The sequence below is a fragment of the Drosophila tropicalis genome, unplaced genomic scaffold (genome assembly GCF_018151085.1).
Source record: "Drosophila tropicalis isolate 14030-0801.00 unplaced genomic scaffold, ASM1815108v1 contig_859, whole genome shotgun sequence".
In the NCBI taxonomy this organism is placed as follows: Eukaryota; Metazoa; Arthropoda; class Insecta; order Diptera; family Drosophilidae; genus Drosophila; species Drosophila tropicalis.
Genome location: NW_027173353.1, coordinates 13143923 through 13169345, shown reverse-complemented (window position 1 = coordinate 13169345; position 25423 = coordinate 13143923). Strand labels below are relative to the sequence as shown.

The 25423-nt window shown below is 36.9% G+C and overlaps 1 protein-coding gene across 2 annotated transcripts; it reads left to right on the top strand.

The window, feature by feature from the left end:
• Nucleotides 1-13546: 13546 nt before the first annotated feature.
• ci (cubitus interruptus) lies at nucleotides 13547-24533 on the top strand. Of its 2 annotated transcripts, XM_068295932.1 has the most exons (6): nucleotides 13547-14285; nucleotides 19448-19821; nucleotides 19875-20485; nucleotides 20628-21119; nucleotides 21190-21354; nucleotides 21410-24533. In XM_068295932.1, the coding sequence occupies exons 1-6, from the start codon at nucleotides 14248-14250 to the stop codon at nucleotides 23945-23947; spliced, it is 4218 nt and encodes a 1405-aa protein (XP_068152033.1). In that variant the 5' UTR covers nucleotides 13547-14247; the 3' UTR covers nucleotides 23948-24533. The 2 variants fall into 2 exon arrangements, with proteins under 2 accessions (XP_068152033.1, XP_068152032.1); XM_068295931.1 differs by lacking the exon at nucleotides 13547-14285 and having other exon boundaries at nucleotides 19328-19821.
• Nucleotides 24534-25423: the final 890 nt, after the last annotated feature.

Genomic DNA, 25423 nt, shown 5'->3' with positions numbered 1-25423 from the left:
TGAACAAAGCGTAAATATAGATCAGTTTCCAAATTTATCAACAAAAGATTTAAACTAAAAAAATTAAATTTTTGTATGCTACATTTAGTGAAGTAAGTAAAAGACGTCTCGCCGCATATTTACAAAAAATCTGTATACATACTTTTTACAAGAATATCTCAGTATCTCGCTCACTTAAGTTAATGAGCCCCCAGCGCTCACCTGCCAAAGGCCAACTCCGGCCTTATGTGCATAACTCGGCTATTAGTCAGATTTTGATCAAATTTCATTCCCTTCATTCAGAAGAGAAGAATTATTCGAAGAATGTTAAATCAATTGGTTTCAGCATCTTGTTCGTTAAGCTAAAATACCATTTCATGTACCGAAATTTTACTAAGATCGGAAAAATATATGACAAGTTATAGTCAATATAAACCGGCTATGCTCAAACTCTGTCTTCGGCGCTGCCAGCAGTCTACTTGCATCGGAGATGGAAAGGACGCGTATAACAGTTTTTAAAGGGATAGAGTGAGCTTAAAGGCTTTGGAACACAAAAAGAGTTTAAAACGTATCAAAATATTATTGCCAAAGACAGCAAGGTATATGAACTTTGGTATAGCCGATGTTAGCTTCTTTGATATTTTTTGAGTGCAAAAGCTTACCCAGCATAGAACCCCAGAGACCTCAGGCAGAACCCGAACGTTTGTACTTTCAGATGCTACAGAATGATGAAGGCAGGCCTATGTCGCTTCCCATCAGAACGTGTAGCCCGGGACAATCTAACGACACTGCCATTAAAGTTATGGAGACATTCAACTTTGCATACCCCTCCAGTCTTTAAGACACCTGTCGAAATGTCTTGCCGAACTACGGGCCGATCAAGCGTTGTATCGCCGGAGGGACAAAAGCCACAGTGCACAAGACCGTTGGGGGACAATTGTCCCTCAGGTATCTGGGTTTGTTACTTTTATTTATTCAGAAATATCCCGATTGTTTTTCGATCGGGTAAAGTCGGCCAACCTCAGCATGAAACAGGATGGCAGACTTTTAATACACTTGCAAAAAGGATGTATTCGTTTCGATCAGAAGTGTGCAACGCATAGAAGGAAGCATCTCCGACCATATATTCTTGATCAGCACGACGATACTCGTTCAACTAGGCATATCAGTCTGTCCGTCCGTTTGTCTGGATCAACGCGAACTCCATATCATATGTAGCTCCCATACAACAACGTCACAGAAGGCCGGGGCTACTTTCGATCGCATCAAAGTTTGTGAGGAATATGATATAGTCACCGGATCTTGATCAAATATGGCACAGTCATTAACATTAAACTTCCAAAGCAATCGCGTCAAAAATTATTCATCGACCAATCGTTTCAATGGGAGCTATAAGTCATCCAAACTTGATCATATTTGATACCGTCAACAGGTATAAAAAAAAACTAGCATATATTTTTATGTCAATGGCTTAGAAAACATCGAAGTCATTGCACTGTTCCTGACTTTGCCGTTAGTTTGGCACCTACATATGTACATACATACATATGTACATACATATATGATATAGTAGTCCGTTCCGGTTGATTCTGAAATATCATAGCTCGCAAATGACAGTTGATCGTTTTTTCTTTTATGCTCTGCTTCGTATCATAACCGAAAATATTGTCCAGAAACTATCTCGTTTTGAGCGGCTCTCTTTGTTTTGTTTTAAACATGATACAATAACATATGTACATACATATGTATATGTTATTTAATTGGTTTTGAACTTTTTCGTGTGACGCTCTCAAATGAGTGTCGCATAAAGAGTAATACGATTTTCGCTCACACAAAGAGTCTCAACAAAAGACAATTTGCTTCATTTTACTCAAGCAATCGATCAGTGTTTGACTTGAGCGAAATGAAAACAGAAATAACTGTCTCGATCAGAGCGCGAGCGAGCTACATACATAAGTCAGTCGCGACAAAAACAGTTACTTGCGAGCTATGTGAAATATACAACACGTGCAATATCTCTGTAGGTCATACAGTCAAGGAGAATATGAACTGATATGAACTCATCTCGTCGTGATTTAAAATGTTTGTATGTATGTACATATATACATACATTATATTGTCGGAAATGACACCTTCTATTAGTGTTGCACACTTCTGACCAAAAGTAACGGCTAACTCCGCCATTTTGCAAGGGTATAATTATTTGGCATTAGCCAAAAATGCTAAAACATCAAAGCACTGTAATGTACATTCGGGGTTTCCCGTTCTAGAGAAGCGGTATATAGAGCGCCAACGAGCTAACTCAGTATCGCCACACATGAGCAGTCTAGCGGCGCCTCCGAAGAACGGCTAACTCCGCCATTATAGCAAAATAATTACTCGCACCCTTAGGACTATTACTCGCACCCTTAGCACTATTACGTACCTAAAAGTATGCAAGATAATGTTTCATGGTAATAAATGGGCTCATTCAGTCCTGGGTACCTTTTTTATGAAAACGGATAGAATCATAAAATTTTTTAAAATAAAAAACAACATTTCACTCTTATTCGAATGTTCATCCTTCTACTTGTGAAACTATACTTATCAATTTTTCCTGTATTGCAATTAAATTTATAACTTGGTGTTTTTATGGTTCTAAAGAATGTTTTTTTTATTCCAACTGCAATTTGCATAACTTAAAAACAAATGACAAAAAGATAATAATAAGACACCTCGATTTTTCTTTCTGCATGCCTCATCATAGCAAAGGCTGTTTTCTATTTTCTTCTTAGAAACACACGTGGCCTCTAGCGCACGGGAACTTCGTTATGGACCGCTTTGAGGGGTAAAAATAAATAAGATGAATTAGTCTATCGAAGCTGATTATAATAGTCAACAAATTTTGGGCGGTTATTGGGTTGTTTAAAATTAATTTTAAATCATCATTTTGCCTGGCCAAATATTTTTAAATTTTTTTTAAATCTAAAAATATGTTTTTAGTTTTTTACTCCTGTCTCAAAGTTACGATTTTCAAATCGATCAAAGCAGGCACATGGGATCTTGACACTTAACTAGAAAATTGGTTTTAAGATTTCATTTTGGCTGACATGCAACTCGTTAATATGATCTAAACAGGCCTTAGACTTGATTTCCTTTTTGTAAAAAGATAAAATGAACAAACTACAGCCTTCCTATTTTATACAGTGGTATTTTAGTTCTGATTTTCTCGGCTCCTAACTTAATGGAATAATAATTGGAATGTAATTTGCTGGTTATTGTATTCAAATAATGAACCGTAAGAATGGTCTTCATAGTTTAATCCTTTTTTTTTCACAGGTGTATTTGAACAAAGAGAATTCCTTTTTTTTGGGGGGCATATATGTATGTATGTATGTACATATGTTTTTAAGACGTTTTTTTCCAAAATCTTAAATAATAAAGATAGACGTTTGATATCTTTGAAGAAGTTGTAGATCTACCAAAACTAACATAAACTGTATTTAGACCCAACTTTCGATTTGAAGCCAATTAAAAATCTGAATTTCGTATGGAAATTTTTAGTCGTTTGGGCGAGGCTATTTTACAACACAAGTTTGTACTAAAGAACTTTTTTCCTTAAACTACGAAAAAAGCGAATAGAATTTCCCGTCGAATGACATATTTTTCATTAAGGTCTGATAAAAATTAGATAGTTCTTATCGCCAATTAATATGGCCAATCTAAGCAACGGCCTTCGGAAGTGGTATACGCATGTCAGAACTAAAATAAAAAAAAGTCTTAAATTCGTGTCCGCCACTGTATTTCTACTCTTAAATTAATATTATGCTCAATACTATTCACTTTAAAAATAGTGAAATAAATTAATTGAAAATTAAAAACGCCTTTCATCTGCAGCATTAATTTTAATCAATTCACGGTATATCATACAAAACCATGCTCTTATAGAAACGGCTAAAGCAAACAGTTTTTCAAAGTTGTTGCTGTGTTAATCGTGATATTGCTTTTTGCGCAATGTCTAAGGATAAAACAACAAAATTTTAAATTGCGTTTTGTTGTTATAATTAGCAGTGTGAATTAACATATTTATTATCGGATTTTAAAGTTATGGTTAAACTAAGAACGGTTGTGAGGTGGAAATTGTCAGGACGTGCTTCATCCATACATAAATATGTATGTATGTACATATGTGGATTACATTATAAACGATTACATCAATAGTCGGACACAAATGTTCGAAAAACCTGTTGCTTTTCCTTTTAAATCGAACAATAGCCATTAAAACAGTAACTTCAATCAGCTTTCGCCATTTTAAAAACGTAAATACTTATTTAAAGCTCCTCCTTCGATTTGACCAGTTTTATCTCTTCTCCTCATTGATCGCGAGCGTAAGCCTCTCATTGAGTATGTCTGTGTGATAAGTTCTCTCCATAAGGCATTGCCACGCTAGAGCAGCACTGTAGATACACACATACAGGGTATGGCCCTTCTTGCACTTCTTTGGAGAAATAAAATTTCTCACCTGTGAATAGATAGATCCATGGATATAATGTCATATATATAGTGTTTCTATTGTTTCTAAAAAGCAATTTAGAAACTAACATTTGATAAACAATCTCGAATTGTATTTATTAAATATATATAGACCCAGGCAGATTAATCAAATAACTCAGGTTCATAGAAACTCTCAGCCAATTTTATGTTTGCTGGGTGTTACAGCGCGCTCACACACACCATTACAAGGTATTCCGAAACGGGTTATTTATACAGACACAGATACATGCATGCACAAGAAAATTGAGAAGTGTGTGTGAGATACAGCTCAATAAAAATGGATAGTAACCGGTTTTTGGTGTGTTGAATACTTCATCGAGAACGATCACGAAGAATGTCTTAATTTAGATATAAAATTGCTTCGTTTAGCAGTTCAACTCATGCGCCACCGAATTTATCTATTTTCAAATTATTTATTTCCCGAAAAGAAAGAATTTTTACATTTAATACAAATTATTTATTTCAAATATTTCAACTTGATGATTATATAAACCACAATCACGATTGCGGCAAAAAATGTTTCAATATTGAAGAAGATACATATGTACATACATACATATGTACATACAATGTATGTATGTTTATGCATTGACTTAAAATTTTTACACAATTTATTTTTATTGGACATGACCATCCGGAAAAGGTCAATTTCCAATAAAAATGACCTTAAAAAAGCACTAATGGAAGAGTGTGGAAAAATATCCACTAAAGTCACAAAAAAGTTGGTTTCCTTGATGGAAACATGCATTAAAGAGGTCATTAAACAAAATGGGGGTCCAACCAAATACTATATTAATTTGTTTAAAATAATTTTTAAGGTTAAGTGCAGTGCACGAAATAAGCTGTGACATAGAAAAAGCCACCAATGTTCATTTTTTTAATTTTTAAAAGTTATTTTATAAGTAAGAAAAACAATAAAGTACCTAAATATGGTATAAATGATCACTAAATAAAACTGCATTTAAATTTTTTTGATATCTTCAATAGTTTAAGAGGTACACGCTGTTAAAGTTTTACTGCACCCCTGCACGAAATAAGCTGTGAGCCACTGTACATACATATGTACATACAATGTATGTATGTTTATGCATTGACTTAAAATTTTTACACAATTTATTTTTATATTAATGTATGTAGATATGTAAATATATTTTAATTTAAATTATTAAGATGGTCACTTGCCTGAAACGTATGTACCTACATACATACATACACATACATATGTATGTATTAGAAAGAGACATTCATACAAAGATTTATGCATACACATATGTATGTACATATATGTACATATGTATATATCTATGAACAATTCTCTTTGTTACACAGTATATGTATGTATGTATGTATGTACATATGTATACATATATAAGGATCTATGTATGTGTCTAAGTACTTATGAATTGTTTGCAAATTTTTTGAATCCAACACGATGTTCACTATTCTCTGCAGATATTTTGGTTCAAACCCAAGACACTTTCGGTTTAAAACGTCTGAAACGTGATCCCTGATATATACATACATACAAGTGTACATACATATGTAAAAGACATACATACATATGTATGTACATACAAATATATACGCGGGATGCGATTGCGAAATGTTTACTGTGTGTCCACATTATGGTTTTTCTTAACGTAGATACATACATATGTACATATGTATGTATGTATGTATGTATCGAAAAACATTTAGGCAAATATACATACATACATATACATAGATATGTATGTACATAAATATGTACATTCATATGCACATACATATGTATGTACGTAAATATATTTTAAATGCATTGAGATTTCAAAACAACGAAATATTAGAAAAGCATATTGTGGGAATACCCATTAAAAGAAGAAAGTTTTTTATGTACATATGTATGTATGTATGTGTGTTCATACATACAACATGTGTATGCTCATACAAAGGAACACAGTTTATACGAATTTCATAGATTGTTTCGTTTGATTTTTCTAAGTGTACATTTACGTGAATGGCTGTTTGTGAGATAGTATATGTATGTATGTATACATACATCCATATGTATGTATGTGTGTAGATGTGCGTGAAATGATGGGAGGAGATGATACGATCAGAACTGTGTATTTCTGTTGCTGAAGCAGAGCCAATGCACAGAATCTGAAACACACGCAACAGGGCACTATGCTCGGCCTTATAAATAATAATGTCTTCATCAGCAAGCAGCGACAGCAAACTGATGCCGTGGAGAACAGAGGCGTCCCTTTAGGACGGCAACATGGGTAGGGGTTTCAATTGTGTCACAATCAAGAACACCTGAATCTTTTAGAATGTACTTACAGATTTATTTAACTTGGGGAAATGTGGGTGATACTGTTACAGCTTCTGCAGACCCCCGCCTCTGCCACTGACCGCGGCTTTAACGAATGTTGAGACATTGGGAGATCGAACGAATTTAGTTTGCGTTTTTAAGAAGCGTACATACATACATACATACATACGTATGTATGTACATTTACGTATAAACGTACATGTGTGTATTTTTGAAAGCATTGAGCTTTTAAAACCACGAAATTTTGGAAGAGATATTATGATAATACCCATTAAGGGTGCAAAATAGTTTTATATGTTTTTTTTTTACATTTTATGTGATTACTAATTCTAAATAGGAAATGATTTTAACTTTTCTAACATACATATGTACATATGTACATACATATGTACATTTTTGCTGAATTTGATTAAAATATTATTTTGAAATTTATCGAGTTCGATATATTCTGACGAAGATTTTTTATTTGGCACCAGTGTGCAATACTAAAAAACTGGATTTTGAAACGGGCGGGTGTGTGTGTGTCCCGACAAACTCCAAGGTGAATTCTGTTTTTCTTTTATGCCTCTTCTTTCAGTTGATGTGCTGACTAATTAAGCCCTTAAATTGGTTCGGGTTCGAACGCAAGCAACGTTGAAAATAAAGTCATTGGGATTGGGTTCAACAACAAAAATAACAGGGTAGAAACGCAATCAGTTAGTTTTCATAAAATGTGAGACTGGTTTGATATGTAAACATTTTTATAACTAAAAACATCAAGTATCCATTCTATATATGTATGTACAATGCACATAGCTTTATTTTATAAGGACAATAGAACACAATTTTTTTAAATTTATAATAATACATACATATGAACATACTTTCAAAAAGTACAATTTGAAATTTGTGTATGGGATGTATAGTGGATGTATGTATGTATGTACCAATTCCTGTGGTAAACTTTTCAGAAAGCGTGGCTTTCTATATTTGTATGTTTTTTATATTTGTTCAAATGTATGTATGCAAACTGAAGTTTAATGATTGTCAGTATGTATATAAGTAATAGTACATATGAATATACATACATACCGATGTAATACATATACATATGTATGTATGTATGTACATTTTTGTCGAAGGTTAATAAGTAAGGGGACAGGGTATAAAACTTCTCTCCGGACCATTACAGATAGGACGGGTGTGCCACGGATGCAGTTCGTATTTTTTTGAGATATTTTCATTTATCTTGTCGCACTGCAGATGCAAAAACGTACAGATGCAGACGTCTCTACCTACATACAAACATACTCATATATACATACATACATAGATATGTATGGGTATATCTGGTTTTATGTTATTTCCAAGAAAGTTCCCCTCATAAAATAAGAATGTGTGCATGATCTTGTGTGCGCGTGTTCATGTATTGTTTGTGTGTGTGTGTGTGTGTTTCTTCAGTTCTACTGCCCATGCATTGGCATCGGAGTCGGCTTCTTGTTCTCGTCCATTTCATAGAGATATACCATAACAAAGAACCACCTGTGCCGACTTGTGTATACCCTTGCTACTGATTGACCATGTTTTACACTCTTTGTGAATCTGGATGAAGTCCCACGAAAAGTCGTAAGTCGCAGTCAATTTCGCTCTAAAAAATGTTGTACTTTTAAATTCATACGTATGTACATATGTACATACATATGTATGTATGTATGTACATTTATAGTTTAAATAACTCTTTAAAAGACTTCAGTTGTAAAAACTGTAAATGTTTGTATGTATGTATATGTCTAATGGAAACAACTTTTCTGCGTTACAAACAGCTAATCAACTTTATTATTCCCTCTGGAAGGGTATAAAGAACTTTGAAATGACTTGAATAAGACGTTAAATTACAAAAGGCACATAATGAGAAGAACGCGCCCCGCAAGCGTATTTTGAGTCTCAGTCCCATTTCCGATCCCGCTGTGTACTCAGGAAGAGCAAAAGAAGCAGAGCGGGCACATTTATCGAGCCCGAGTTCGAGTTTGAATTCGGCTTTAAAGATTCTCTTTGCTGGTGATTTTTTAAGAACACGCCGAGGTCGTCTCGCCACAGGTTACCGAGGGGCACACCGATGTCCGCTGACTACGACTACCTCTACTTTGACAAATCTCTGAGCCTGTGTCTGCAGGTACTATGCAGATACAGATAAAGTCACACACAGATCTACACTAACTTTTACATACAGATGTACATACATAAATATGAATATTTGTATGTATAAGTGGAGATGTATGTATTCATATGTACATATGTATGAATGTATGTAATAATGTTCATATGTGAAGACTTTCAATGGGCCTTATATACCGATGTACATACATACATAGGTACATTTGTTCGTAGTAACACTGAAACATCGTATTTATTTTTTAACTGTGTTATAAATTTTCACTAGTTCTTTATTTTAATTTGAAACTGAGGCATATTTACACATTCATATTTGAAGATTTTAGTAAATATGTAAAAGGTTATGGGAAATATATCCGTTTAAACTGTTCTTTCCAATTTTGTAATCCAGCAGACAAACCTATTCACCTGTCCCAGTGGCCATAATAAAGAATTTATAGAAAATGTTTGGGAATCGTTTAAATTAGCATTGATTTTGCTTGGTATAACATTTTGCTAAATTATAGTTAAAAACTATCAAAATTTCCGGCGGCATAGTAAAACTGCTGCCTCCCACACATACAAGTTTATAAAAAAGCTCCGAACTTATATGTCATGTACATAGAATTTTAAGCAGTTTTATCTGTGAAATATTACAAATTCTTTATTCCTTTAGGACGGGATGCTATTGGATTTATCGATGTAAGACATACATAAGTATGTATACACATGCACAGACAAATAATTACACATGTACTTACATAGCCTAGTCGGTGGCTCAATGGAGACCTACTAAAACTACAATTCTGTTGTGCTCGAGTTCGAACCCCGACGTATGTGGGTGGAGTTTCCCCACGATGAAGCAATACTGAAAGGTAGTTCCTTCGGGGATAATGGAGACGATTGTGGATAACTATACACATATGTATGTATATTGTGGATAATTATACATATTTACATACATAATATCATTAGAAGTGTCCTTAGCATCAGTGCTGTTTCAAAAAGGAGTGCTGCATTTATATGCTTTACCCCTTCAATGAGTGTCTACGAAATGCAAGGCTTTTGGAAAGGGCCTAAATATCATCTATGGTCGGTATTTGTCACACCCTGCAATCTAAAATAGACTCTTTCTACTGTTATTCTACTTAGTCGGTTATTTTCTGACCTAACCTCGTAAAGCGGATCAAAGAGCATACTTACAGTTGTCAAAATTTGTATTTCATGCACGACAGACAGAAGGAAGCTTTTTCGACCTCAAGAAGTATATATTTTTTAATCAGTATCATCAGCCAAGTTGATCTAGGCATGTCTGGTCTTTGGTATGTAGACTCGAGTAGTATGTAATTTGATCATGTTTGTCATTCATTTTTGTCACGATCATCATTTTTAACGCATTTTGTTTTAGCTAAAGTGATACTTAAGCAAAATCGATTGTTATCAGTCATTTTTTAACTATTGCAATTCGGTATGCTAATTTTGGTCAGAAGAATGCAACGCATAGAAGAAATAATTTGTCAAGTAATTCTTTGCAAAAGGAAAAAAATCGCACAAATTCATTTATCAACTTGTAACTTCAAACTTCTAACTCTTATAACTTCTGCTGCTGTACAACAGCATGCAGATTAGACGTCCGGCGATTCCACCCCCGTTTTTATGATTACCTTTGACAATATTTGCTCATTTAGGATAGATCGCAAATAAAAACAAGCAGCGGGCCGAGACTAACTTCGACCGCGCCGAAGTTTGTATACCCTTTTTTTGGTAACTCTTTCCTTGCCTATTAGCCATCAATGTGGAAGACCGTTTTATCTGAAAAGGCTAATGTTTGCGAAAGAATGGCCTACAATCTTAGCACAGTCACTAACAGATATATTAAACTAACAAATGTTTAATTTGAAAGCAATCGCGTTAAAAGTAACGAAGTTATTTACAAAAGTCACTGTTTTCGACCGATCGTTCCTATGGGAGCTATATGATATAGTCACCCGATCTTAATTAAGTTTGGCACAGGTTTATAGGCTTTATAGCCTTTCTAATATTAAATTTCACGGCAATAGCTCAGGAAATAACGAAGTTATTGAAGAGAGTAACTTTTTGTGACTTTGCCGTTTGAATGTGAGCTATATAATCCGAGACAAGCCTACATGCATCAGCGCAATCTCCTCCTAGGCCGTAAGAGCTACGGAGCTAAAACAGAGCGCGAGGGCTTCTTCATACTACGGGTTTGTGTATCTCGAATTCAGCAGGATTGGATCAATATACAAACGGCATGTTGTCGTTGTTTTTTAAGCTTTTTTTCATTTTATTGTTGTTGTTGGTTTGATGCACCTAAATGTAGAGGTAATTCCTTTATGTCTCAAATAGAATTCAGAGTGGCGGTTCGTTATGGTACACTTCACTAATCATTAGGTAGGAAAATGAAGTGAGTAAATCTTCTCGCAAATTAAGTGAAATAATTGTTTTAAATTTATAAAGCCAAGTAAATGTACATAAAAGGCTCTTTTTATGTGATGCATTGCAAGGATTTGTCATCTTGCACATTTCATTTCAATTTAATCGTTGATAAGTCATTTGATCATTACTTAATTAATAGACATTACAAAACCAATTCAATATGCCAAGTTTGATTGCGATAGTTAAACTATTAGGGGCGGAAAAGGGTATGGCATTAATAGATCAATTCGGCTGTGATGAAAAATATATGAACATATATTTTATGTGGTCGGACAAGTTTCCTTCTGATCACATGAAAAAGGCGCAGGATACTTTGTCTAATTTGTGCACGACATACAAACGTATGTACATAGGTACGTTCAGAAGAGGGTGAAGAAGATCTTAAATTCAAGAAATATGTTTTCCAAAGATGTCACACTTTAGCCTCAGTCTTCCCAATCCGATTCAATCCGACATTTATTCATATCCACCGCTAAACAATACATTTACTTTTACTAAAGGAATCATCAAAATGATGCCTGGGAAATAAATGAACAAAGATCGATTTGCAGTTACATACATACATATGTATATACATTTTTAATTATGTAATGTAAATTTGACTATTACGAGCAACAATCAATTGTTTACAAATTCATTGAGTAATTACTGCCAAAACTGAAGTTCCAGATGCGATTTTTAATGCACATATGTATGTATGTACAATGTATATATGTATGTACGTATGTATGTATTTTCATTGGGTATGTATTCAGTAGCCCTGTGTCTTGGATACATAGCATACACATACATACATTTCACATTAAACATTCCCATTTCGTTTTATTTTGTCCCACTATTGACACATGTACATATGTATATTTGTAAATGTACAATGTACATACGTGTGGCACAGGCAAATCGCTAATTTGCTATATTTTGTTAACCAAACACTTAACCCTCAAATAGTTGTGTCGAACTCTTTGCTCTGCCCTTTCTGTTGCACTGTAAGTTAAAGAGCACCTACTGCATTTTAGGCTGGCTACGGCAAATATTTATTGTTGGTTTTGACTTTGTCTACATAATTCTGCGTATGTATGTATGTAGATGCATGTTTGTACATAAATCTCTACATACATACATGTCAATGGTGATGACAATATAGTTATAGGTTAAAAGGCACAGAATTCGTTTGACGAAATTTTAACAGACATTCTTTAATCCTCAACAAGTTAACAAATGGACATCAATTTTGTGCATGGAAGTTTTTGTAGGAGGTTCCTACCAGCTTAAAAAGGTTTTGGGGGTTTGAGATTTTACCCATTTGGGAGTCCTTGACAATGCTGAGATACCTTTATTTGTATTAAAAATCGATGTGATATTTAAATACGATATTTAAACTCCAGCTATTAGGAATTAAATCCAAACCCGGATGCAGCCGAGTAATTTCTTCATAAAAAGAGCATTTTGTTGCATTAATTGGGCAAAGGTATACAGATTCCATAGAGTCACCCGCGCACTCACACCAATGAGCAGAAGAGAGCGTCAGGAGACAGAGAGACTGAGACCGAGTCTGAGACTCATGGAGAGCAAGTGAGAGCTCATTGTGGGTGCGCCTGATCGGACGTCTGCTGCATAACAATAACAAGAATCAAGTTGTTGAGATTGGGCTGACTATGTGTGTATCTATGTGTTCTCTTACATTTGTATGTGTGTGTGTGTTTTTTGTATACATGCAGATATATCTCTGCATCCATGTACCTGCTTTTGAGCAAAGTTTCAGGTTTTGTAGGATCCCAAGCCAAAAAAAGATACAAGCCATATAATGGCCAAAACGGCAGTACTAGAAGTGAGAACAACAGGCAGACACAAACACATTCTCGCAGTGTCAGTGTGAGTTGTGAAGTAGTAGTGGTATGCCATCTTCGATCTTCCCGCCTTCACGTTGAGTGGCGATAGCGAACGGATCGTGACCTGTGACTATCGTACACTTGTGTCTGTATCCACACACAGTCGCAGACACACACACGTATACACGTGCACACACACACTGTCCCTGATATTGTGTGTGTTTGTATCTGTGTTTGCGTTGCTCCAGCTGAAGTAAGCGAAGCATTCAAGAAGCAAATGCCGCTCTCTCTCAGTCAACTCGCAAGAAACACGGGAGCAAGACGCACAAATACGCCCGTTATTGACTTTGTCACACTTAATTTATTTTTGTTGCCTTGCAAGTTAGTACAAATTAAGCGATTAATTTCGGGTCATGCTTAATTCGCGGAAAAAAGTGCGTGCGATTGACCTCCCTTACTCTCTTACTTACAACAACAAAACGAAACTAATAATACTTAAACTGATCAATTTGTGAATAAATGTTCCTAAATACATACGAATTCATATATGTACATACATATATGCATACATAGCTATACCCAATGTGCACATGTGTATTTCATCTGCACCCGCGATCGCAACACTGAAAATAAAAGTGCTAAAAATAATTAAATTCGAAAGAAGTTTCTTCCTATCCGCCATAAAAGCGTAAATGTTTAGAAAATTGTAATACTGTTGGTCTGTGTATTCGAGTTGAAAGTCTACGCATATAACCCCAGGACTTACTTTCGTAGACACTTTTCAACAATAATGATCTCTATCTCCTAACGATCATTATTATTAAAACGCGATGTCCGCGATGTATCGCCGTGAACGTACCGAGTACTAAACACTGCAGTGCCGTCGGCAAATGACAACCAAAATGGACAGTGGAGTACCATAGAGACACCCATTGAACACATGTATTCTGAGAATTCAACATACTCACTTGCTCTCAAACTACACTAGAGTTCGAAAACACAGCCATGGACGCATATGCCCTACCAACTTATTTTCCCCTTGCGTAAGTAAATTTAGTCATCAAAACTAAAACTAAGCATCTTTGATTAACAGTATAACAAGTAAATGCTTTTTAGTCTTGGACATGGATATACATATTTTGTGTATTTAATTATCAGTTAAAGTTACTTTTTGAAAACAGTTTTGAAAAATGGATACAAATTCAAACACTTACATTACATTTGTGTATTAACCTTGATTTACTTTGCTTATATACATACATATATACGCACAGATTTGAAATTGAGTAACTCTTGCTTTCAAAGTTTAAGTTAAAAATATTTGTAAGGACGATAATAACTCTATGCAGTCGGAAAGGAATCCTTCGTCTGATACATTCGTTTTGTGATTTTTAGGAAAAATGCATTTAATGTATTTAAAATTTTCATTGTTGATACATATGTATAACATGTGAAATAATTACTAAGCAAATTTTTAACAAAGCCTTGTTTTTACAAACCATAAGAACGAGGACCCGGGTTCGTTTCGCAGGCTAGTGTATGGAAAGTTTTCGCCTAAGCCGAAGGCCTTAGTTGCCAGTGCTTGTAAAATATTGTTTGGTTGTTAGTTTACAACTACATCCTATACTTATAATAATAATTTAAGGTTTATATCAATTTTTGTCCGGAAGTCGTCCGTTTTTGAATCAATGATTTGCGTAAGTTTTGTGTCCCGATGAAACTTTCTCCTCCCTCGATATTGTAAGCTTTGATGATTTTCGCCCCTGATTTTCCGTCAGTGATTTGATTAGTAAGTGATAACTATATTGCTTACTTATTAACAGTTGTAAGGATAATAGAACGATCGCATTTTAGTCTAATTTTTATTAACAGTAAGTGATCACATTTTATCTTAACAGTTCTGATAAATTTGTATCCTAATTTTTAAAAAAAAGTATGGGGATGGTGTGTCTGATTTGTCTACTGTAATCTAAGTTTCAGGCAAACTGACTCTAAAAAGTGGCCATATAAAAGTAACTTACGTTGTTTGGAATCGAAACTGTCTACCAAGTAATCATTAAATCAATAAAATTCGGGCGGGGAAATTATGTATACAAATTCAAATACTTACTTACATATATTGCATATAAAAATATAAAGACGTTCTATTTCTAAGCGGATGTAAGATCTAAAAACTCTTTGTACATGTTGCATATTATATGTTGGCTATCTCGCTCACTCTCACACAAGCGCGCATCACTCTAGCGCCACCAACGGCCAACTCCGCTCTCACGAATGACATAGTAAATGAAGCAAGTAAGTCGGCTCGCCGACTTGGGTATACCATACACCAGGTGAAACAAATATTTCAAATTTCGAAAACCAAATGTATGTCTATTAAATTGTTTTTACATGTTTCATAGTATGTGCTGTCTCGCTCACTCTACGAACACACGAGCACTCTAGCGCCGCTACTAGCCAACGGCCAATTCTGGCCTTGTGGACCACTTAGTAAAATACGTTCATACGCATATTTTGCATGTTTCTAGTCCGATTTCAATAAAATTGTTTGACAGAAATAGATAAGAATAATATATACATAGTATACATACATATACCAGTATACATACTAAATTTGGTGACTTTAGCTTTGTTAGTTTTTAATAAAATCAGTTTTGTTTAATTTGCGGGAGCGGAAGTGGGCGTGGCAAAATTTTTAAATAGCCAGTTTCTGCGCGTCTATTAAACTAGTCTGCATACCAAATTTGATGTTTTTAGCTATTATACTTTTTAAGAAAAACAGTTGTATGTGATTCATGGGGGCGTAAGGGGGCGTGGCAAAAAGTTTGAACAATTAATTTCTGCGCGCTAACTAATCGGGTATACAAACTAAATTTGATCTCTCTAGCTGTTATACTTTTTAAGAAAAATAGTTTTATGTGATTCCTGGGGGAGTGGCCGAAATTCCAATTAACTCTATATATGTACATAATACACGAGTATACATACCAAATTTGGTGGCTCTAGCTCTTATAGTCTCCGAGATCTGCGTGTTCATACGGACGGACGGACGGACGGACTGACAGACGGACATGGCTAGATCGACTCGGCTGTTCATCCTGATCAAGAATATATATACTTTATACTTTATGGGGTCGCAGAAGCTTCCTTCTGCCTGTTACATACATTTTGGCGACTTTAATATACCATTTCACCCCATGGGTGTATGGTATAAAAACGTATGACATCGCTATGTAAGGCCCACGATTAACACTAGTTACAAAATGGCGGGATACGATTGCGTTTTGCAAATTAGGATAAAGAAAGGGGCGTGGCAAAGCTTTTACACAAACAAAATATACATTTCTTTTTCCATTTTTTATATCGCTGAGAAATCAGTTTTGTTTAAACTGCGAGGCGGACCATCGATTTGGCTGTTGATGCTAATCAAAAATATATAACCTTTATGTTACTAAGCATAGACTATCTCGCTCATAGTGGCATTGATCCTTTTTGATACATCTACTGTGATTTGATTATAATAGTTGAAAAGTGGATACCTCTTTTAGTCTCCAAAACTTTGTTTGGACAGACGGACAGCCGTCATGTTGATGCTGATTAGGAACATGTATGCATACAGGGTCTGAAACGCCTTCCTCTACATGCCGCTCAAACTGCAGGATCTATTCCATGGCCATTTTCTTGGGTGATATGTTGCAGTTGCAGAATCTGTTCAAAAGCCGATACCTTGAGAGCCGGGTCTAATACCTTGGCTCCTACAATCGTGAAAGCTGCATAAAGCTGGATAAATTGGAGTATTAGGAGTATAAGAATTACATAGAAATCTTACATAACAGTTATTACTCTAATTTTAATACCTTACAAAACTAATTCGCCGATTCCTGGCCTTCTTTACATCTTGTGTGCCAAATATTTATTTTAAAATATAATGACAGCTTCGAGTTTACCCACAAATGATTAATATTGTTCACAAAATATAAACAAATAATATCAAAATAATTGGGAGAATTAATTTTATGGAATCGCAAAGTTTAAAACAATTATTATTATGAAAGAAAAAAAACGTCACTAAATTTTTAAAACATTTAAAATTTTAAATATTTTTACATAATGTATATCGAATATTTTCTTAATGATATTACTTTCTATATAAACAACATTGTTTCTAAAACGTCTTGCATCATTTAAAAAACAAAATGGTGTTCATTGCCGCCATTTTGATTTATTGAAATAAAAATAGCTGTAAAATTAGTGTTTAATATAAGACACTGCATGCCAATTTTGAAAATACTTTTAAAGCCTGAATATAAATTGAACTTATAGATCATTTCGACTTGTTGATCGGTATTCCCGAATCGGGACGACGAAATTATTGCTTCATTTTTATTGCAAATATAGGAAGATCTCCAAAAATGTTATATTATCTCATTCAACCTGTTAGAACATTCTATTCTGAGAAACTGTCAAAAGAACCTAAAGACAGACAAATGGTGTTTTTAAACCAAATATATGACTGTTTTTGAGTAATGTCCTTAAAGTGAATTATATGTTATTCTGATATTATTTTCCTGGTTTTGGAATTGCACATGATCGATTTGGCGTCTCCAAAAGTTTTTGGCCACAACGGCAATATCTACATAAAATGTGTATGTATCTACATCGGCAATATGCGATGGAACAGGGACTGCATGCTCTATCTCAGTTGCCCATTACCGTCTCAAAAAATGCTCATGTTCAGCTTTCGTTAAACGAACTTAATTGAGACTTCAGCGTGGTCAGATATATGTATAATAATACCAACCGCAATCAAGAGCTTTACTTTCGTGCTCATTCCCATTCTCCCTTTACCTCGAATCGAAGACTACGTCTGCTGAAGCGTCGGCGTCATTTATTTCACTCGAGTTGCTGCTGTGTGTTGAAACCAGTTTTATAACTTACTCACACAGTATAATAGGACTATAGCGAGGCATCTGTCTCATGTACACATAGATACACACACACACACACACATCTATATACATATACATACATATATGTATGTACATGAATACATAAATGCTCATAGACACATACATACGTGCTTGCTATTTGTTTGATGGTATGTGTATACACTTGAAAAAATTACCCAGAATAACAAAGGATGCAAAGAACAGCACAAATTTTAACCTTCGAATTCAGGGATCTTCAAACCCAAACAAGTCCGATTAATTTGAGAATGATATATGTATACCTGCCAATCGAGACAAAGTTTTGAGTGAAAGCTTCAAATAGTTTTCCATCGTATCCACCTTTTAAGTACAAACACCATTTTTAATGTGAATAAATTTGCGCGATGGGTAATTTAGTAAATGATGCCATATGTATTCTGGAAGGCTGCTTGAAAGCTGAATGAATACAATATTTGGGCTCGTGATCGTTAAGCCATAACTGACTTCTCACTGTCTGTTGCCTTTGACGTATGCTAGTAATCAAACAGTGCATCCAACATTGTATTTATTTCAAAAATTTCTAGTCTAGTGTGATTAATAGCAACAGGCAAGAATTAAAATAAAAGTACGAGAGGGAATTAACCTTCCCAATAATTTCATTATCCTCGATTATTACTTTGGTTTTCACATAGCTCTTGATAAGCAATTGGACCCCAAGTCAGGGTTAATAAAACCCACAATCAGACTCACAAGGATGTTGAGCAAAAAAATAACGTTTATTTCTCTTAATTACTTTAACTTAACCGCGCCCAGACTTCAAAAACAGCGCTAATGCAACTATAATAAATCAAAGCTGACTTGTCTTTTTCTAAACATAGCCGAAGTTTTTTTTGCCAGAAGGATAATCTTTAATACACATACATAAACATATGTACATATGAACAAAGTTATCTACATATGTGTACATTATGTATGTTTGTAGAAGGGACTGTGTTTAAAAACGACCGCTAATATTGTCGCCCTGTGACGATGAGATTTATTAACATTTTTCCTGTTTTTTTACAAGTTGCCCTTAATTACACTCTTTAGAAAACTTATGTATCTTTATTTTATATGTGGGTAACCTAGTAGTTATGATTTTTTATTTCTCTTAATTGAAATTTAAACGAATTAACAAAATTCTGAATCTTCAGTATTGAAAGGGTTTCAGACATGCACTTTGACATCAAAATGTATTGCAAGAATTACGACTACATTAACCATTTATTTATTCACAGATACTCAGAACTGCAGTTTTTGGCATCTCGTAGGGCGGCAGCCGCCGCCGCTGCAGCAACAGTTTTACCCAGTTCGCCTCTTAATAATCATACCAATGCTCCAGATGTAAGCAGTTCTGTCCCTGTGCCAATTACTTCGGTGTCGGAAACATCGGTGTCGGAAGCCACCGCCGCGCCGATCAGCAATGGAGCTTTGCTGAATAATCCGACGCCAGGACATATGCATCACCACCAGGCGCAGCATCTTCATGGCCTCGGAGTTGGATTGACTGGGCAACCACAACCACATGACTTTCATCCGGCTTACAGAATCCCTGGGTATATGGAACAGTTTTATTCCCTACAACGGAGCAGTCCTACGGCATCTTATCACGGTACTGGATGATTGAATCTTAAAACTTAATATTTATAAAATGATGATTTACAGACCCCTATGGTAATTGCACGTCCGCCTTCCACTTGGCCGGATTGGGACTAGGCTCTGGCGAATATCTAGGTGCGCGCGGAATGGGCTCTCTAGGTGAGCTACATCACGCTGCGGTGGCGGCTGCTGTTGCGGGATCACTGGCAAGCACCGATTTCCACTTCAGTATTGATGGGAACCTAGGCCCCAGTCCTCGACCTGGAGGCGGTAGCATTAGAGCCAGCATTAGCCGCAAGCGGGCTTTGTCTTCATCGCCCTATTCGGATTCCTTTGATATCAATTCAATGATTCGATTTTCACCAAACTCGCTGGCCACTATTATGAATGGGTCGCGTGCCAGTAGTGCAGCCAGTGGATCTTATGGACACATATCGGCTAGCATGGCTCCCCACGCCAACGCCACGATGGCGCCTCACTTGCAACAGCTTCAGGCTCATCTGTTGCGGGCCAGTGCTGGCTTGCTGTATCCAATGACCCCCCAACAGACTGCTCTCAGCCTCAATAACCCTCAAATAAATGGTAATCCGAAAGAATTACCAGTGGCCAGTCAAACGCCGGCATCGCCTACAACAAGTGTAGTGGCAGAAGATTCTCTAACACAGAACCCTATCAAGGTGAGTGAAGCTTTTAGTACTTACTTTTTACAAACACACAGGAATCATAAAGGCAAACAACAGCTTAATATTTTTATTAACTATATTTTAGCCCATATTTTACTCACGTTAATTGAGTTTCCTCGTTTCCTTCTTTTACTAGAATTTGTCGAAAAACAAACCCGTTGAACAACCATCTTCCACGTCGGAAAGCGTAGCCCAAGTAGAGGCAGATAGCGCTTCTGCAAATATATCGGAGCGACGATCACGGATCAAAGGTAATGTAGGAGCAGTTTATGCTGGCAGCGGCAATCCAAATGGGACTGGAAACGGTAACGGCCACGGCCACGGTCAGATAGGATATGCGTCCACTCCTCTTAACGAATACGACTGCGCCACTGCCGACACAACGGACATTAAAGATGAGCCTGGTGATTTTATAGAGACCAATTGCCACTGGAGAAATTGTGGCATTGAGTTTGGTACCCAGGATGAGTTGGTAAAACATATTAACAACGATCACATTCAGACAAATAAAAAGGCGTTTGTTTGTCGGTGGGAGGAGTGCTCCCGCGGTGAAAAGCCCTTCAAGGCGCAGTACATGTTGGTTGTACATATGCGACGTCACACTGGCGAAAAACCCCATAAGTGCACGGTAAGTCAGATCGTAAATCGTTATGTTAAGTGATTCCAATTTTGGTGATATACATTTTATCCGCTTGCAGTTCGAAGGTTGCTACAAGGCGTATTCACGGCTGGAGAACCTTAAAACCCATTTACGCTCTCATACTGGAGAGAAGCCGTACACTTGTGAATATCCCGGATGCAGCAAAGCCTTCAGCAATGCCAGTGATCGAGCAAAACATCAAAACCGTACCCACAGCAATGAGGTGAGTTTCTATAATCTGCATATATTTTCAGTATTACATTTTCATTTAATTCCAGAAACCTTATATCTGCAAAGCTCCCGGTTGCACAAAGAGATACACAGATCCGAGCTCTTTGCGCAAACATGTAAAAACCGTGCACGGAGCCGAGTTTTATGCCAACAAGAAGCATAAGGGGTTGCCTTTAAATGATGCCAATTCGGGACTGAGGCTGGAGAGGGATGGTGGTCAGTCTCAAAACCGTCAAAGTTTACAAGAGCATCACATCGACTCTAGTCCATGTAGTGATGACTTACACATGGGTAAGATGATTGGCTTGTCCAGTCCTAGTGTCAAATCCGAATCGGATGCCAACTCGCCTCGTCATGTGCCATCTAACGGTGAAACCGGAAGTACCAGCGCGGCAGCCGATTGCTTTTTAACCTTCGGTCAAGAAATGACACCCGATCTGCCATCGGAAAATATCACATTGGACGACGACTGGACCTGCGACGATGATGTTGATGCGGCTGACCTCCCGATTGTTTTACGTGCCATGGTTAATATGGGAAATGGAAGTACAGCCGGAGCCTCCGTTGGCATGTCGTCAGCGCGACCGCGTTTCCGCAGCCGCCTGCAATCCAAAGGTGTTAATGCAAGCAGCTCAATGCTATGTAATATACCGGAAAGTAATCGAGCGATTGGAATCAGCGAACTAAACCAACGCATCACCGAACTAAAAATGGAGCCGGGATCACATTTGATCGATCCGCAGACACAGACACAGACACAAACGCAGATTAGCATTCGCTCTGGAGTACCTGCTTCCCACGGAAGCTTTGGAACAGGACACACTCAAACCCAGGCCTTGGCCCAACTTCGACGAGACAGTCAAAACTCAAATGCTAGCACCTACTATTGCAGTATGCAAAGCCGACGCAGTAGCCAATCTTCACAGTTGTCCACGATATCGACAATGCGTCCAGGACCGTCATACAATGGTATTTCAGCATCCGCATCGCTGTATGATCCCATATCGCCTGGCTGTTCCCGTCGCTCCAGCCAAATGTCGAATGGCACTGGGACCGTCTGCTTTGCTGCAAGTGGGATGGGTACATCTGCAATGAATACGAGTGATATGGGGCCTGATGGTTCCAGTGGCACCAGGACTATATGCTCTGGCGTCCCCTATTTCGGGTCTCGTAATACGAGCCTTCCGCCGCCACCATCATCACATCTGATTGCAACGCATCTGAAGCGTCTTCAACAAAGTGGAACTACAGATGTCAGTAACCATTATCAGCATCAGTTGCAAAGAATCGGTCAAAGTGGAAGCGGTCGGTTTTCTATTCCGAGCATTGTAGAGTCACCGTTCTCACGGAGTCATCTTCATAACGCCGACCTAGTGGACCCATCCATGCAGAGTAGTTCATTTAGACGTCAATCCGAGCCAGTTATGGCACAGCACCATCAGCACTTTGAGCGAATGACAGACCCTGCTAGTCCCGCCGTAAATGTTCCGGGTCCTAATTCTGCGGCTGTTCCATTTGGTCAGACTGCACGAAACAATTTACAACAAAATCGACGTAACGCTGATATCGAAACAATAACAACCAACACTACCCAGTCTCCTGAGCAGCATCCCAATGAAAAGGTAAATCTGGATGAAGTTGAAGAACTAATTCTACCAGACGAGATGCTACAGTACCTTAATTTGGTAAGGGACACCGACAACCCAACGAGCCAAAACGAAAGCGAGAATCCTCCCTTAGCCCAAGGAGGCAACGCCAATAATCCTGTGAGCATAAGTTCAGCAAATAATAACGGAGCAGTAAATATAAGGCGCATCCTATCCTCGCAGTCGGACTATGCAATGTCGGCTTCAGCATCAGCGTTTGGAAGTCCTTACTCACCTGGGGAACCCTATCATCAGCATCCTAATCACTGCAGCTTTGCACAGAGAGCAAAGAATGATAGGACCATGTATACACAAGCTGGCCCATCCCACTCTAACATTGAGCAACAAAAGAGTCAAACAGCAACTCAGAATCAGAATCACATAATCGACTCCTCAATGACTAGTTTGCCAGAGCTCCCTAGATCCGCTGTTCCTCACGAAAGTGTCTGTGTCGCAAATGCTGGAAACGAAATTCAATGTGGTGTCATAAGTCAGTCACAAATGTCGCCCGCTATAAATATGAACCCCACATGCGCGATTCCAATGGCAAGTGCAGGGCACCAAAGCGCAACTAAGTGCGTTTTGAAGACGAGGACAAAGGATTTGTCCGCCTGCGCTTCTGCTTCCACCGTTGAGCCGGACCAGCCGACCGCAAATACTGCATCAATGCAATCTGAGACATATCAACGTACCCTTGAGTACGTTCAAAGTTGTCAGAATTGGATGCAGACCGCTTCCCCCGGTAACACCCCCGCCGCGAACGTCCCTTCAATCAGTATGTTAGCACCGCACAACCCTATGAACAACCCCAACGCTGTGTGGCCGGATGTAAGTAGCTCAACCCACCCGCATCCTGTCACTAATTTGGTTATCAATGATATGACTACTTCGTTGAGCTCCCTTCTCGAGGAAAACCGATACTTGCAGATGATGCAGTAGGAGGTGTGTAGAGGATTCCTCTCTACTTCTCGACGGGCCATTGAAATGATATTGCCAAACAACATGTTTTACCTAATTTTCTAATTAACTTGCTCTTCAATGCAATGCACATTCAATGGAGAATATACTGAGCTACGAAATTCAGGATCAATTCTATCTAGGAAATGGTAGAGCAAAATTAACACCTACCGTTCATTTAGTTTACAAACTTCATTTACAATTTATTTATGCATACATACAACAAATGCAGTTGCCATTCAACATGTTCTTTATACACGGAAGAGCTTAAGTACTTATTCCTAAATACAAGTATAAGAAAAACTCTTATGGGTACAGTTAAACATAGATTTTAAATTTAGATTTATCGATTGGCCATTTACTGAAATGGATCATATGCTAAGCTAGCGATATAAGAAATGTCTATTGCATTTGTCTTCCCAATCATTCAAATGATCCTTCTCGCTCGTATAATAAAACAAAAAGTCCTTAATGAAAAGTATCAGTGCTTTTGTCTACATAAAGGATACACATTAAGTTACCCGATTTGTAATCGTTGGACTGAATAAACTTAAAAATCTCTCTTTTATTTATTTTTCTATTTTATTTTTGGGATAAACACCGCTCACGCAGGACAGTAAAATAAAGTAAATAAATGAATCAACTATTTCAGCTTCATAAACAAAACGTATATAATATGCATATATAATTTATACTGTAAACATATTCATAACCTACGGTGATACCTAAAGTAATGACATTTAAAATCAACGATTTTAAGAAATGACTAAAATTTGAGCCACTTGATCCTTTCGATAGATTCAAGGCTAATAGAATGTTTTGCAAAGTATTTCGAATCTTTAAAGTTGGTGATGTTACAGTTACCTTTGACTTACTTAATTTGGCCTAAATTCAATTTGTGCTTCCTTATAAGTATAAACTAAGTTGATCTGTTGAGTAGGTGGTAAATTAAATACAAATAAGTTAATCTGCTCCGTTTTCTAAGTGTTTTTAATAAAAAAAAATCAAAGAAGCTAACATCGGCTATGCCGAAGTTTGTATACCCTTGCAGTCCTTGGTAATAATAATTTTACATGTTCAAAATTTGTTTTTTGCAACTCAATTCATCAATATACAAACAAAACAATTTTACTCTCATATATGTAAATTTCATAGCATACTCGATTTTTATGAAAATGTTTCTTCTAGTTCTTCTATTATATATGTAGTGGTCCGATCCTTATGGTTTTCATACTTTATTTTTGCCGGGTAATAAAAACCCACGAAAAAAAATTTCAGCCCGATAGCTCTTAAGACGGCTGAGTAAAACGCGTACGCACAGACGGACGGACAGACGGACATGGCTATATCGACTCAGCTTCTCACGCTGATCAAGAATATATATACTTTATGGGGTCGCAAACGTCTCCTTCTGTGCGTTACAAACATCTGATCATACCCTCTGCAAGGGTATAAAAT

Coding starts and splice junctions, on each gene's coding strand:
- ci (XM_068295931.1), top strand. CDS start 19,383: ATGCACTTTGACATCAAAATGTATTGCAAGAATTACGACTACATTAAC. Junction 21,120..21,189: donor AAAAACCCCATAAGTGCACG/GTAAGTCAGATC, acceptor ATCCGCTTGCAG/TTCGAAGGTTGCTACAAGGC. Junction 21,355..21,409: donor ACCGTACCCACAGCAATGAG/GTGAGTTTCTAT, acceptor ATTTAATTCCAG/AAACCTTATATCTGCAAAGC.